The 16,687-nt window shown below is 46.1% G+C and overlaps 1 protein-coding gene across 10 annotated transcripts in view; it reads right to left on the bottom strand.

The window, feature by feature from the left end:
* LOC119406955 (6-phosphofructo-2-kinase/fructose-2,6-bisphosphatase) overlaps positions 1-16,687 on the bottom strand; it is a 163,377-nt gene that overhangs the window by 34,420 nt on the left and 112,270 nt on the right. For 9 of the 10 annotated variants that reach the window (XM_049419961.1, XM_037673760.2, XM_049419963.1 and 6 more), the window contains 3 exons: positions 2,784-2,909; positions 1,843-1,939; positions 450-648 (listed from right to left, as the gene is read on the bottom strand). In XM_049419961.1, coding sequence (XP_049275918.1) covers positions 450-648; positions 1,843-1,939; positions 2,784-2,909 — 422 coding nt within the window. Of the gene's footprint in view, positions 1-449; positions 649-1,842; positions 1,940-2,783; positions 2,910-14,760; positions 15,485-16,687 lie in introns of those variants that run through there. The other variant, XM_037673763.2, reaches the window with a different exon arrangement.

Genomic DNA, 16,687 nt, shown 5'->3' with positions numbered 1-16,687 from the left:
CAGAAGTTTGGACCATCTGGTGCTCTTTAGCGTGCACCTAAATCTAAGCACACGAGCTCCGAGCATTTTGCCTCCATCAAAATGCGGCCGCCGCAGCCAGGATTTGATCCCGCGACTTTCAGTTCAAAAGTCGAGCACCCTAACCACCAGACCACTGTGGCAAATGCATTGCATCAAGCAATGCATCTGCCACAGTGGTCTGGTGGTTACAGTCAGACTGGCATTAGAAAAGTTTGTTGAAATTTCATTATTTCATTCGTTATTTCTGAACTTTTGTTTGAAATTAATCTAAGAAGAACTTAATTAATGCAGGTTTATTACACCTTTTACGAAACTTGCTACAGGGTTTTAAATGCATACAAGGCACACACGTAATATTTAAATGCATGTCCAAAGTTCCCCCATGTCAGGCCCGCATTTCCATATTCATGATGTTGAAATCCACTGACCCGAATGTTGGCTTCGATAATCTTGGGGTCATCACAGTAGGACTCTACGAAGAACAGCTTGAAGCCAAACCGCTCACAGACGACGTTGTAGATGAGCTTGCGCCTTTCGTAGGTTGTGTTGGTCGCATCGTACACGGCCACTTCGCCTTCCGACTCCAGCCATTTGCACATGTCCTCAAGAGCATCCAAGGCGCACTTGCTGCATGGTTGTGGAAATTGAAAAAAGCAGAGGTTTGCATTTTTTTTGCAGTGTAGAAGGTGCACCAAAGCCAGGTGCATACAGTGAAACAAATATTAAAACTGAAGTCGTGAAACAGTGCGATAAGGAAATTGTCATTTTGCGAAAGCATAGAAGCAATGCTCATGTCACAGTATACCATTGTATTACAACATGCAGCACTAGCTTCAAAAGGCTAAAACCTTGTGAGCCACATATCCTTGAGCATGACCGCATAACTGCATACAAGAATAAAATCTTTGGAGGACTTCACAAATAAGTAAACAGAAGGCTCAAAGTGATATCCTAGTTGGGATTGTGTTAAGTTACCACTATATTGGTCACTTTTGAATTGTTTACTTATCTATCAACTGCCCCTCACAACCAGCAATATATTTTGTGCAGTGTGCTACCAGTTCATAAATCCCACCATTTTTCTTACACAGTACTCGTAATACGGCCGGTCAAAGCTTGTACGTATGTACACAGCATGCTGTATGCTAAACCGAGGGTGTAACCAAATTTTTTTTTTTTTTTTTTTTGGGGGGGGGGGGTCACTATATTTTATGTACGTTCGTGCTCGCATATGTATGTGTGCGTGTATATATACGCAAGCAAAAAGCAAAATTGAAAATTTCCGGGGGAGGTGTTGAACCCCATAACCTCCCCCCCCCCTTCTTGGCTACGCCCATGTGCTGAACAAAGATACATTTTTCATAGACTGCCCTTATCCCAATATTCACATGGTGGAATGTGTTTGTTAGCTCTATGCCCCATTGATATAACGCCACCCATCCTATTTTTTCCATACTACTGAGTTGGTATGCAAATACCGCTGCACCATAAAGGATGGCAATGTCCCATGGATCACTGTCATTTATTGTGCCTTCTCAGGTACTTTGCAGAGTATTACATAAGGGCCACACATCAGTCAAGTTATTGATTACATAAAATTACACATTAAGGAAATTAACTTCGACACAGCAAACTAAACAGCAGTAGCATACGAATAAGCTTATCCTAACATGATTCATAGTAAACAGAGCATCAAGAAGACAAACAATTATCTGTGTAATGTCCACCAACACGACCAGCTAGAGGCAAAAGAAGCATCCACCTACTGCTGGCAAATGAAAAAGTTATAACATTGCAACATTGATAGTTGCTGTGATGTACCTGCGGATGGCCATGGCTTCAGCATTATCTGCTCTGAAGAAGTCGTGGCTCTTGTAGGCCTCCGTAGCTTGACGCCGATATTCACCAACATTGAACACTAAAGAAACAGAATGAAGACAGTGAAATTATTGAAGTATATAAAAAAAGACCTAAAGAAAGCAATACATGACACTGGTGTTGGGATTGGTTGCTCTTGAAGTTTTTACTTGTTTTCTGTCAACAAGATCACTACTTTACTAAAAGGGGCACTAACGAGAAAAATGAAAAACGTATTAGTAAAGTACTCCTTTGGAATACCAAAATCATCACGCTTGATACAAGAAGAGGTGCAAGCAGAAAATGTGGGTGGTGACGCCACCTTGAAATTTCCGCAGCAATCACCATGATGTCATAGATTTTCACGCGTCTGCTAGGGCGTACGTAGTTCCCAATTTATAAAAATGAAGTACATTGTCCTCTGAGGGGGCCAGATGCTTAACATACCAAGTTTCAGAAAATTTTGTTAAGCCAATGTTGCCAAAATACGAAAAATATACTTAGAAATCCGTGAAGTCGCATGCGGAGATTTCAGCACGAGATTTATAAATGAAACTTTGACCTTAATTTTCTACCTCTATTAGTAAACCTATGATGTTGAAATTAATATCATTAGAGTTTTCAGAGTACAATTTATCAATCTAAACATATTCCTTGTTTCAATTAAATGCCCTTTTAAGGCACACAAATGAACAACACACACACAATATATATACTACATATTACATAGACTCACACTCACACACACAATAAAACAACTGCCTCTAAAGCCTGCAAATAGTCCCCTAGAATTACAGAAGTCCTTTGTTTTGCAAAACACTTCCCAGGTTATATCGTTCTAAGGCCCTCACACTTGAAATAATTGTCTGGTTCAATGATGTAAGAGATCGAATGGGACAGCACACCTCTTGTCTGAATGCCAATCCAGTTGAGGTAACGAGTCAGCTTCTTGGCAATGTACGTCTTGCCCCTGGCAGGAAGACCCACCATGGCAATAACATGTGGAAGGTTGACATAGTTGGTCCTGTCCCCTGTGTAAACAAAAGCAGAGAAAAAAAGGTGAGGTTTTGAATGCCCAAAGAGCAGTGTTGACAATTCCCCCAAGAGAAAGAGGCACTCCAAGAAAAACCTAACTATGATCACCTATAATGCATTGTTTTATTGACTAAAGAGGTAACAAAATCAATATTGTCAACATAATTAACTTGGAATAAGGCAGGCTAACAGAGTGGAGGCATGCTATGGGCCAGGAGTAGCCCCTCCGATGCCTCTCAAACTCCCAATTTACTTCTTACACACACGCGTGCACACACACAAACACACATGAATTTACGCATGTATCACCAATACACCTAAAGTGCTCCACAATTTGGTCGCACCCCCTGAAACGAGAGCCCAAGTCAAACTCTTGGTATCGATGGACACTACAATAGCTCTCTGCCGAGCTTTCGGACTCTTAACTCTGCAAGGATTCTGCAGGCACTTGTCCCAACTAGAATCAATATGTCTGCTTCAGGATTCTCCAAATAGTGAGTGTTCCTAAAGTTACGGTAAAGTACGGCCAGACACTCCGGTTAGGCTTAGTGCACACGTTAAGCCTAACCCACATCAGCTAGGCCAGCAGAAAAGGGCAGCGGAGCCTTCCACGCTCTCGCTCACTCGCAAGCATAAGAGCGAGTACAAACAAATTTTTGTAGCACTTAGCTTCTGCAATGTATACTGTTTATGAAGGGCCCGCGACATAGGCGTGCGCAGGGGTGGGGGAGGGGGGGTTCCGAGAGGTGGCAGCCCCCCCCCTAGTCACCTAGGAGGAGGGGGGACGACCCCTGCGCACGCCTATGATCCCAGAAAATTGAAACCGATGGTCAGGCTCAAAAGTGCGCAGTATTGCAACACCACGCGAACCGTTTAAAAACACACCCGTTGAAAAGTTCGCAAATACGTGCTGCCTTCGACTTTACAATGCTTTGTCCATGCGCGCATCTGATTTCCCTCGCGTCCCGTATCTCTGCAGCTGTGGTGAACTTTCAATGCCGTTTGCGCATGTTTACTCGCAGATGTATAATAAAAGATTCCCGGCCTTGACTCGAAGGCCTCGACATGGATACAAAAGAAGCGAAGTTGTTTACAGCCGAAGCACACGACCCCTTTAGAATTTACTGCGCGACGTTTTAGTTTCACGGTTAAACAGAACCGAACGTGCGAACGGCGACAAAACGCGCCAGGCAATCCGTTATTCCCGCGTGGCGGGGTGTTTGCATGCTGTCCAATGAGTCAAGCGAGGGAAGTAGACCTTGGACGCCGCACCAAGCAGCGAGCCGGAAGTAGAACCTGCGTGCTAACCACTTTCTCTCGCCAAACAAAACCACAGGGAGAAACACAAAAATTTGTCAAGGCTAGCTGTCAAGTCCGCGCGGCCTCGCAGGCGTTGGCCCGCGAAAGAAGGTGGCGAAACAAGGTCCGCGACGCGAACGTGCGAGGCTTCGAAAAGAACAACAAACTAATATAACTTGGCCTCTAACCAACAGGCCTGAATCTCCTCCTTCCCTCCCGTTGTAGGCGGTGAACCAGGCCAGCAAAAGATTCAACATTGAGGATGCTGCGCTATCAGGGCTATAGGTGTACGCAGGCATACAATAATGGCGGCGGCATACAATGAGAGAAGTGATGCACCTCAGTTCTGGCTGGTACAAAAGCAACAAAAACACCTGAGTCTCATTTAACTTTCTTATATCTCCAGAAGGAAAGAATAGAAACAGCCAACAGGTGCTAAGAAGGACTTGACGGGTTTACGGTATGCCGTACGCTGGCGGCGGCAAACAAAATTTGAGGGAATTAAGGCATCCAGACATTCCCTTTGGATTTGCGCACGAAAAAACCAATGACAGACGAGAGACGGGAAGGCCCAGCTTAGGCGAATCGGGTGACACGCGCTGTTAAGCTTTCCGCGCACCAAACGACGAAACGAACAAAAAACAACCACGAAAAAAGGACAAGATTAACGACGTCGGCAGACGTTGCAACAGCGCGCAACTGCACAATGAACCGTTAACGTGCGCCCATCTTAAATAAGATAATTAAACGCTACAAGCAAACACAATGGACCGAGAGAAACTACCATTCTGCGGATCCCAGCGTTTCTGGTTACTCAATAGGAACAATATTTACAGCGCCTTCGGAACATTACGGCCGGCTATAATTAAAGTCCCGCGCACGTCAGAGGTGGAGCCTAAGCGTTTTGCAACCCTTGGCAACAGTGCCCGTATAACTGCGGGCGAGCGAGTTGCCGTCTGATGGAGCAGCAGTCGAGAAGAGGGAACGGAGATGATACGAAGAGAAACAGTTGGCACTCGCCAGCTTAGTTGCCAGCGTCGAAATCTTTATTTGAAAAGAAAGAACAGGTGCGAGATCTGTTGAAGTCCATTAAAAGGGCCCCTGAACCACTCCCGAGTTCAAACACGAGAATTGTTTCTTTCTCGCCTATCAATACACTCCTTACAGGCGCTATGTTCTCCTCGCCACTTATTTCTTCATAAAACTTCTAAACACACGGCATTTCGCCTCCATCGAAATGCGGCCGCCGCGGCAGGGATTCGATCCCGCGACGCGACCTTCGAGTCAGCGACTCGGGCACCACAACCATTACACCAACGTGGCGGGTCAAGTGAAATCAGTTGATCGCGCACGATAGTCATGCGAGACAAGGCAGAACCATCGCGCGACTGGAAGGCAAAGCAGGGTAGGAGACAATTCGAAACTGGTATCCTTCGTATATGGGCCAATCGAGACCTTATTTCCTCATGACGTCACGTGTACAGACTGCTGGCGTCACAAATTGTGCCTAAAAGAAGGGGAACGCTAGGAGATAACGCGCTCGTTCTTTGTATTTTCAGAGGTTGCTTCACAAGCGCGCATATATGCCCAGTGCTGCCGAAACGGATGCGCGCGCCTGTCAATGGTGATGACTGGACGGTGCGCACTATACCACTGCGAATGCTTGCCGCTGTTCGGGTTTCAGTTGACGTGACGTGAATGTACGTACGTCATTAGGGAGTTTTCGAATAGCGTACGCTAAGTTAGCGTTTGCGGCCCGCTATTTCCATCACATAATGGGAGCCCGCAAGAGGTTAGCGTACGACGCATGCGCAGTTGAGCGAAAAGCCAACGCAAAGCTTTGCGTACGCTATTCGAAAGCTCCCTATATTTTGTTCGCAGCTTCCACTGTGCTTCAAGAGATAAGAAAATCGAGAAAGCGTAGCGATTACCCGTGACGACGTCAGCGCACGCACCTATACATAGCGGAAGGTTGTAATTGCGGTTAATTAACACAAGAAAGCGACGCAACATGTATGATGCCTTGCGGCATGAGAATGAATTTACTTCGATCATTTGTAAGGAATTTTAAAGGTATAACGAGATCTAGGTAAGTTGTAATATCGCACTGTGTTGGTCTGTTATGCCTTTGTCTGATGTAGGAGTAATAAAACAACTACCCTAGGCGCGTGGGCTTGTTTAGCACTATCGGTGACCCGCGCATAGGTCACTGGGCAATATATCACCTGATCCTGCTTTTCGCGCACAGCACGAAATGAAGACAAAAAAAAAAGAAACTTTATGCAAAAAGACAGATTGTTATGGAAGTTATCGATATCGTTTTACTATAATTATCAGGCGCTGAACCGACAATTCTATTACGGGACAAATATTGACGTACTAGGAACCAATGAACCATGTACACACGGTTCACTGTTTAGGATGAGCATATATATATATATATATATATATATATATATATATATATATATATATATATATATATATATATATATATATATATATATATATAGGATACAGTTGCCATTGGCAAACAGCAAACTGTCATAATTCCCGTCGTGTTCTAAAAACAGATACAGCGATCGCTTCAAATTTTGGTGTATACTGACACCATCACTAGAAACGCTAAAAAAAATGAGAAAAGCACGGAAATGTTTCTGAACGGCGGCGGTATTGGTATTCTTTCGAAACGGACTTCAGCAACAGCGGAGCAGCAGCCTGCAGTCTGTTGCTCCGCTACGTGCAGCGACGGCTGCCAACGACAAAGAACGTGACACGGGCGACTGAACACGAAAGACGAGATAATTGCATGATTAACGACACGCGGTGAGCACGTCACGCGATATGCAAAGTAGGAGAGATAGGTTGGCCGCCGTTATAGATCGGCACATCTGAAGACTGCAGCGCAGACGCGAGGTATGCGCGTACCAAGCGAAATCATGCAGTTTACATGACTCCGTGCTCAGAGAAACTGCGCAACTGTAACTGCGTACTGCGCAAACCAGCTCATGATGTAATCGATGCAGGGCTTCAGTGCGCATGCGCTAAGCTGACGCCAATCTCGGCAAATGGCGACTTATGCTTTACGGATAAACGACTCACTCGCGAAACTCTCCACAATGGTCGCGCAGGGTGTCGCAAACCAATTGTGTAGCGCTTCGCATGCGGGCATCGAAGAGATACGCCATGTAGTCAAACGATCTTAGAAATCTAAGGGCGTCGGTATATAAATGCAAGAATGCGTTCAGTAACTTTATGAAAGTCAATTTATTCACTTGCCATTCGAACGAAGGGCAATAGAACTCTCTATTGAGTACCCACCCACTCACACAGGCAATGAAACATCGGCACAGTTACGCCACGATTCTCATATTTCGTAACGGCGTGATGCCTATCATCGACTTCCTTTGCGCAAGTGAGCAGCACGGCCGCGCTGAAGTGAATGAGCGAAGTATTGTGTAATGCCCACCCAATTATATGCAGATATATGAGAGCACGCATGCCCTATTGGTGAACTAGTTTGCGGAATATTTCAGCCACGATTTTAGTTCGCGCGTGGATTCGCCCGAGGGCTGTTTCCAAAGCGTCATGAGGAAAACCGCGGCTACCACGGTGCTTTCGTCGTGTACGTCATGTACGCTGGAAAAAAGAAAAGGAGAAAGAAATCATCGCCTCCGAGATCATGGCGCGCGGAATCTCAGATGCCATGGAAGGACCCAAAATTCTTTGAACACTCCACAGTACCTTGAAAAATTTGGCCGAGTAGGGTTATTTATTACGGCCGATATTAAGATATTTCTTCGCTGAATCTTGCGTTAGAACCTCAGCTGTAATGCGTCGATGTCACGTATAGTTTTCTATGTATATTTTCGAATTTTACCCTTTTCACGCCAAAAAAGTCGTAGAAATATGATTTGGTCCCTTTAGGCCAAGTGGCAATAGCCATTCACAGATAAAGATTCAATTAGCACCCATTATCATCATCCTTCATTATTCTCAGCTTATATTATGTCCATCGCAGGACGAAGGCCTCTCCCAATGGTCTCCACTTAACCCTACACTCTTAATCAGGTCCCGCTTAAAGTGCTAGATGTAGCCAGGAAACCGGACATTTTTCGTCTGGTTTCCTGGATATAGCCCGCACTTAACCAGGACCTCATTAAGAGTGTATCCTGAGCGAGCTGATTTCATTTTGTCCCTGCTAACTTTTTAATTTCGTCACTCCATCGAACTCTCTGCCTTCAACCTCGACTGCGTTTCCCATCCCTTGGTAACCATTCCGTTGCTCTCACTGTCCACCGGTAGTCTGTCATACGCATTACGTGGCCAGCCCAACGGAGAATTGACGCAGAAATCTCGCGGCGCTGACTGCAGTGTAGATATATTTCATCACCTCAGTTATATAATACAGCTTACGTTTCTATTTAGCGTCCCTTTAAAGCCTTACACTTAGTCCAACGAGCTCAGAAGAGCAATAGCTTCGAAGAAGCCAACCCGGATAAGATGAGTCATCGGGGAGCTTTTATGAAACCTCGCAGCAGAAAGCGATAACGCGGCTGATGTCGCACATCAGCTCGTTGAAGCGGCTGGCTATGTTGCAGCCGTCAAGGAATGGGCAATCTTGTTTTCGAGCAGCAGCGATATACATACTGCGTTGTTTCTTCACAGAAGAACACTCGAGTGCTTACAGGCACTAAGCCTATACTTCTTCCCATTTATCGGATCCATACTCATAAACAATGAATAACAGGCCGAAACATCTGCGCCGCTAAAACGGTCGCACCCGTAAAACAAAATTCCCTCCAAGCGCTCTGAACAGCTGCACTACAGCGAATGCCAGTCTATGCGTCAGCCTCCATAAATGGACTATAAAGATTAAAAGAAAAAATAAAGAAGATTTCACCTGCAGTATTAAATTGACCTTTTGAAGCGACACTGAAGACAGATTATTTTTCTCGTATTAGTAAATTACTCTTTCACAATTTCAAAATCAACGCGCTTGCCACGATAAGACGCTTGGTAAGCGAGAAAACGCGCAAAAAAAAAAAAAAAATGCGGGTGGCGACGCCACCTTGGAATTCCCGCACCAAACGTCGTGACGTCATAGATCTTGACTGCATCTACTAGGTACTGCGCAATTCCTAATCAGCAAGAACGAAGTACAGTGTCATCTGGGGGGGGGGGGGGGGGCGCATAAAATTAACATACCAAGTTTCAGGAAATTTCATCGCAGCCAATGTCGCCAAAATGCGGAAAAATACCCTTTGAAATCCGTGACGTCAGGCGCGGAGATTTCGGCGCGAAATTTTAAAATAAAGCATTGACCTTGATTTGCTCCCCTATTAATAAACCTATGATGATGAAATTAACGACATTAAAGTCTTCAGAGCACAAATTATCAATGTAAATCGACTAATTGTTTCGCTTTAGTGTCCCTGTAACGATTAAAAATAATAATAATAGTAATACCACTCTTAGCGTGAGAAGGCGCTTAGAAAGACAGAAAAACCCTGCCACCTTGGTCTAGTGGTTACGGTGCTCGACTGCCAACCCGGAGGTCGCGGGATTGAATCCCGCCCGCAACGGCCGCATTTCGATGGAGGGGAAACGCTAAAGGCCCGTGCAGTTATAGATTTAGGTGCACGTTAAAGAACAACAGGTGGTCCAAATTTCCGGAGCCCTTCACCACGGCGTCCCTCATAATCATATCGTGACTTTGGCACGTAAAACCCAATAATTATTATTAGTACTAGTAAGGCAGAAAACGCGTAAATACGCAAAGATAGATGGCGCCGCCGCCTTGAAGTTAACGCACCAGCTCGTCATGACGTCACAAATTCTGACGGAATTTCCTGGGGCCTAGTTAATTTTGTTATCGGTAAAAGAAATGGTCCATACTGTGTTCTGGAGAGCCCAAGACTGAATGAGCATGGCAGATTTCGAATGCTTCATTGAGCCAATACCCGGCGTGGTCTACAGCTTAGAACGTATAAGGTTCCGTTCTGCGAAGCTCGACGACGCGGGTTCGATTCCCGGCAACATTTCCACCAGAGCGAAATTAAAAGAACAGCCGTGCGCTTAGATTTAAACGCCCCGCGTGATCGAAATTAATTTAGGAGTCCCTCACTAAGGCGTGTCTCAATCATATCGTGGTATTGGCACGTGAAACCCAAGCAATTATTACGAACCAATCCAGCACGATAAGAAAATTATGAAGTACTTTGAAAACCATGACGTCATACTGGCGTGCAGGTGTAGCGATTTTGGTGCGAAATAAATTCATATACATCTACAGCCTTCCTTTTGTAACCAACCTACTAAAGAACGTGCCAATGATAAAGTTTTACAAAAATATTTTTTGAGTCTTAACTGATTCGATCAGCATTCCTTCGTGTCCTTTTGTCATAAAGCACGTCAACTGTCCATGCGCAGATGGGCTCTCGATCAATATGCGTGTATAGTAGCGTGCGCCTATATTAAACAGTCGTACGCCGTCTCTGACAAGAACGTTACTGAACTATAGACTGACTTCGCTGTTAGAATTCACTCTGGCTGTAAGCCAACCGCCTGTTTTTTTTTTTTTCGTTTTTCTTTCTGAAAAAAAAAAAAAAAAAAAACGAGCGTCGGCGATGAGGCTAGGTTCAAGGAACGGATGTACGCATACCGTGTATTCATCTATGGGAGTTTGAAACATATGCGCTACGAGAGACTTCATTAAACAAAGCTCCAGAGTCAATGCGCAGACCACCTGCGATTCCCATAACGTGCCGTTAAATGTCAGACCACTCGCGTCAGGACATTCTCAAGCGTTCAAACAAAGGAATAACAGGCAGGCACGTAGGCAAGCCCCCCCCCCCCCTCCGAAATTCGTCCAGCCTTTTATGTTCCCGGGCATTTTTTTTTTCTTTTTGCCACGAAAAGACTTTCTTTCGAATATTTAGGCCTTGGCCCCCCCCCCCCCCCCCGAAAAAAAGATCCTGGCTACGTGCCTGATAACAGGTATCGAACCCATGACTTCGTGCCCGTGGATGTCTAGCATTTCTCTCTCTCTCTCTGTCTTTTTTTTTTTTTGCACAATGCATATGCAGATGAACATCAACGTTGAAATGAATTTATACAGATGAATGATCCATACATTCATACAAGGCTGTTATTGGCCTAAGCACACTCGCTGTAGGTGGCGTAGATATATCAAACTAACGGCCATGAACGCTGAGCGCTATGGCCCGACGAGGTATCGATGAATGATTAACTAAAAAAAGTAGCAGTATAAAGTGCCTCAGCAAAGGCTTTGTCATATTGTGTTCGATGCTCAGCAGAGAGCCAAGGGGTAGAATACGGAGTTGCAGTGGGTGCGGAAGCACCGAGCATGCGCAGTGATGTTTCACGGAAGAACCAAACATAGGCGTGCGCAGGGTTCCCCTTCAGGAGGGGGAAGGCCGAAGGTTCATCGCAGCGAAATGTTATTTCAAGGCATTCGATGTTATATTGCAACAAAAATAATGTCATAATATGTTAATTTACGTTTGTTATAGTAACTAATCCTAAATTAAGTTGTAAATAAATATCTATTTATCCTGAAGTCATTGATGCTCTCTTGTGGCATAAATGGAGTGAAATCTGAGGCTAGAAATATAGTGCAAGTTCATTTTTGGTTATGTCCAGTTTGAGCAAAGAAAAATTATATTTTTTACATGGCTCGCAGCAAGCGGCACATCGAACGACTCGTAGAACGTGGTAGTGCCTTCAACGAAGTGGTCATATGCAACACAACACTGCAAAATGAAGTTAAATGAAAACAAATGTATTATGCAGTAGGTTCAATTCAACACTCAATGTATCTTGCCCTTTTGTAGCCCCTAGTCGATACAACTAGCAAACACTGTGCACACTTGTGTACATAGCGTCTCAAAAGGTTAAAACGCTGCACCGGAAGTTTCTTGAGAGCCACGGCATGTGAAAAACTGTATACATCTACACGAAAGTGGAGGAGAGGTTTGTCGACGCGGTATGGCTCCGAGGCGACGCACCCGACTCCAGGTCGCGCACGTGCCACCACTTCGTAGAAGCCGGCTAGAGAACGACCCCCGCGTTAAATAAGGTCACTCGCACGATGGGAGGGGGACTCGCGACTACGCCTTTCTGTCTGTCGCACGAACGCAGTCAATCTCGGCAGGGGAGGAACGTGACCACGGATGGTGAGATCAATAACAGTCAGGACCCGGCCGTATAGTGGACAACTGGCACTAGGAAGACTGACAGTTATATAACAGCTATACTGGTATAATGTCAGGCGTAACATTTATGTTATGCGACGAGTCTTATACCTGAAATTAACATTTTTGTTTTATACGTGGAAGCGACGTCGCAGCTGTGCGTAGTCTGTAAAGCCCTAAAATAACACACTATTTTTACTTTGTAGAAATGTACTCTCAGTGGCCAAAATAAGAGTAAACAAGCTTTTTAAAGGTTTTTCTTGATCCGGAACATTGTGTACTATGAGTTATATGTATGTGTGGGTGTGCGATTTCGAAAGCCTGGTGTTCTCTAACGTCAGCTGTGTGCTATCAGTGCGCGTTAAAGAACCCCGGGTGGTTTATATTATCCGCTGTCCTCCACTGTGGTGTTTCTCATAGACTGTGTCGCTTTAGGTCGTCAAACACTATCAACCAACCAACCATCTACACATAAAGACAGCAAGAATCCTAGGCTACGCAGCTGAGTCGTTGTCAATACTCTCGTCGTTCTTGTTAGCACAGAAAGCTCGAAGAAAACTAATAGTGCTGCCAGTTTACTAATCATCAGAGGCTATCTTTCTTTCTTCGCATAAACGCATTACAAACTGTCAACCGACTTATACACAGTTCGTACATTTATACAGCTATGCACGGCTCATACATTTAGTAACTGCAGCAATTAGTGATAGAACAATATTTCGTAATAATTGTTAGGGTTTAACGCCTCAAAACCACGATATGATTATGAGGGACGCCGTAGTGGAGGGCTCCGGAAATTTCGACCACCAGGGGTCCTTTAGCGTGCACCTAAATCTAAGTACACGGGTCTCAAGCATTTTCGCCTCCATCCAAGATGCGGCCGGGATTCGATCCCGCGACCTTCGGGTCAGCAGTCGAGTACCATAACCACTGGACCACCGTTGCGGGCATCCGAATATTTCGTGGCCTTGCCAACGGAGACACACGGCTAAAGCTACAGCATGTAAGATGAACAACCAGAAAAACCATTACGATCCCTTAAGCATACAGATGGCTTGACGTCACCGAAGCTTATCGATTGACATCACTGAAGCCGCCGTGTTTTAGTACCGGAAGGGCGGGAAGCTAGGTTCGTGACGTCACGTTGATGATATCAGCACATCGCACGTGGTTGCGATGTTAGCCTGGCACAGATGCTGACGACGTTATGGCCGAGTGGTTATCAAATCTAAGTAGCTTCGCCGTAGCAGTGCTAATTCTGCGTTGACGTCGCCATGTTGTAGTACCAATTCGTAAAAGAGAGAAAGAGAGAAGCCGCGCCCGTAACGGGCAAGATATAAATAACTATTTTTATAAACACTGTCAACAACTAATCGACAGTGGTGTCACGGGACACTGGTTCACAGTTGCGCCGAGCACATTACGAGAGACGCAACTTCAATAAATGTACAAATTAAGAGTGGCTATATTTCTTGACCTCGACAGCAAAGAATATGGCTAAAGCTATAGGGTTTCAGACGAATAGGAAAACATAACTACCTCTTAGTCCTACTTCGTGATATCGCGACCACTTACAACGGCACCGACATTCTCAAAAGCACAGACAGCACACTTCAGTAGCGCGAGAAGCGGCAACCCCAGAACCCTTTCCCGCGCGGTGATAATCTTGAGCGAAACGCGCGCGGCTCGATTTTGACAGAAAAAGCGCATCGGAGGCAAACAACTCGGAAGACGAGCGCAAACACATCCGCACGTCAGCAGGGCGCAGGCGTATCGATTTTACTTAAGACCATGGCCAACGCGGATTCAAACAAAGAACCGCGTGTTGCTGGCACAAATCGATGACAACAGTGTAAATGGAACACCCAATACTGCGGACAGACATATTGTAGTGCTGAAGCACACTCACCAAAAGAAGAAACACAAGACGATGGGACAGGCTATTGTGTTTATTCTTTTTCGATTGTTCTTAAGCGCTACAGTATGCCTGTTAGCAAACAACTTGTCCTGCAACATGTGCTTCTGCACTCCTATACTGCCGACCAGCGCGCACAGTTATTCAAAGATGAATAAGCGAAGCATATGGGGGAACATTGAAGTTGAGGTACAGTTTCCTTTAAAAGTTTTCAGGCTGTTTTACGTGTCGCGGCTAGGCTATATACGTTACATCTCGGCAAGTGTCCGCGCGCGCAAGAACTGTTGCCTACTCATCTTAGGTATCCAGCTTGTGCAGTGGATAACTGTCAATGCAGAAACACGCCCAAGACGACAACATACATTTGGTGAATACTTTTGGGCGAAAATGGCGCCCTGGCCGTCAACCTTCGCTCACCTCCAGTAGTACGCTGTTCCCTCATGAGCGGGTGCGAGGACACGATGCTCCAGTCGACCAACATGACTGCCGCTTTCCCTCCTATCGACCAAAACGAACTGCAGGACGCTTTCAGTTAGTACGAAAACTTGTCAGCTCCCACGACTCGGCTCCTCCGGAAAGTGCGCGCAGTAGACCCGCACCGAGTCAACAACAAACCCTGTGACGTCACGCGCGGTGTGCACCGAAACCACCGGCAGTAGCGATGCCGCGCGCGCACCAACCGACGACTTGGCTGCGACGTGCTGCAGTGCTAGCCGACCCGGTTGCCGTTGACGACACGAGGTCCTTGCTGAACCAGGATCGCATTGCACAACCACTCGAAAAGACGTAAACGAAGATTACGCTTCCAGAGGAGAAAGTGGGGTCGGGGTGGTGGCTTTTGTGGGAGGGGACAGCGCACGCGTAAACTCCTCTTGACAATTAAACTGTCGTCGATTGAGCGTCAGCACCCGGTAAAGAGAGATAAGGGGTGGGAGGAGAAGAACTTGCAGTCACGAAAAGCACACTATGCGCAGGAAAAAAAGAAAAAAAAATCAAGCAGGCGATGACGGCATCAATCAGCTCCGCGTCGAACTGCCACACAGGAACTGGGCTACGGCACAGCTGGAAGTTCTGAGCCCGGTGCGGAGTAGCACACTTTTTTGCCAATCAACGAACGAATGTCACACACCGCCGCTCCGCCGTCGCCGCGCACACGCGCACGGAACAGGCGGCAGCTAGAGCTGAGCCGACGACGCCAGCTCGATCGCTCGACAACCTCCCTTACCTCCTCGCCAAACCTCCTCTCCACCAGCAGCACGCGCGCTCCAACACACCCTCGAGCCCCAGCCAATCGGAGACCCGGATCACCCACCACGTGACACACTACACCCCCCCTCCCCCCTCGCCTTTTTCTCCTACTTCGCTTTCTTTCCGGGCGTTTTCATCATTTTCAGCCGTGCTTCGCGGACGTCACCTCCGATGACCAATCGGAAATGGCCACCGAACGTGACGTAAACTACGGGAGAAAGAAGAATGGTCCTAGCCCGTTGATACTGCGGTTAGACAGTTGGGGGGCCGTGATGAATAACAAGGAAACTGTAGTCGCGTCCACGCTGTCGGCCACGATCGCAACCGAGCCAGACGGATGGGAGTAACCTGAATCGAACAAGCGTGTGCGCGTGCGTAAAAACAAGCGTCGTGGTAGACAGTGCCTTGCTTGCCTCTCGGGAGTGGGAACCCGACCAAGAATCAAGCGACGGTGCGTGCGCACTGAATATAGCACACCAGGTAGAAGCGACGAGCAGTATAACGCGAACACACGCAAAAGGTTGTTTACACTTTGAAATGCCACGGGAGTTCCAACAAGCGCAGAGTGTTCAACGTCAGGAGGAAAACATGCGAGACACAGAACCACTGCGCACACCGTCCGACCTATCAAGTGATTTAGTATAAGCCGATAAATCCTACGCAAACGAAAAAAAAAAAATTCCTAGAAATGTCCACTGGACGCGTGGTTAAAGCAGCCCTACTTTGCTCCCCTTATAGTGAAACACGCATACACACAGGCGCAGTTTTGTACATAATAAGCTTTTAAACCCGACGTAGTGAGCACAGCGGTTATGGCATTATCATTCGAAGCTCGAGGACACAGGTTCGATACACGGAGGTCATATTTCGATGAGGGCAAAATGAAAAAGAAAAATAACCAGCGTACGCTGGCTTTTTTTTGTGGGCCCCCTATTTCTAAGGTTGCCGAATTAAACTAAATAAATTCCGTGGTCTTTTCATACCAAAAGCACGATACAATTATGATGTACGCCTTATAGAGCTGTAATACGGATTTCTATCGAAAACCGGCGGTTCTATAACGTGCGCCTAAAATTTAAATACGTATTTAAATTTT

This window comes from Rhipicephalus sanguineus, chromosome 10 (assembly GCF_013339695.2).
Source record: "Rhipicephalus sanguineus isolate Rsan-2018 chromosome 10, BIME_Rsan_1.4, whole genome shotgun sequence".
Lineage (NCBI taxonomy): Eukaryota > Metazoa > Arthropoda > Arachnida > Ixodida > Ixodidae > Rhipicephalus > Rhipicephalus sanguineus.
The sequence above is the reverse complement of the archived record's forward strand: the minus strand, read 5'-3'. Positions and strand labels throughout refer to the sequence as shown.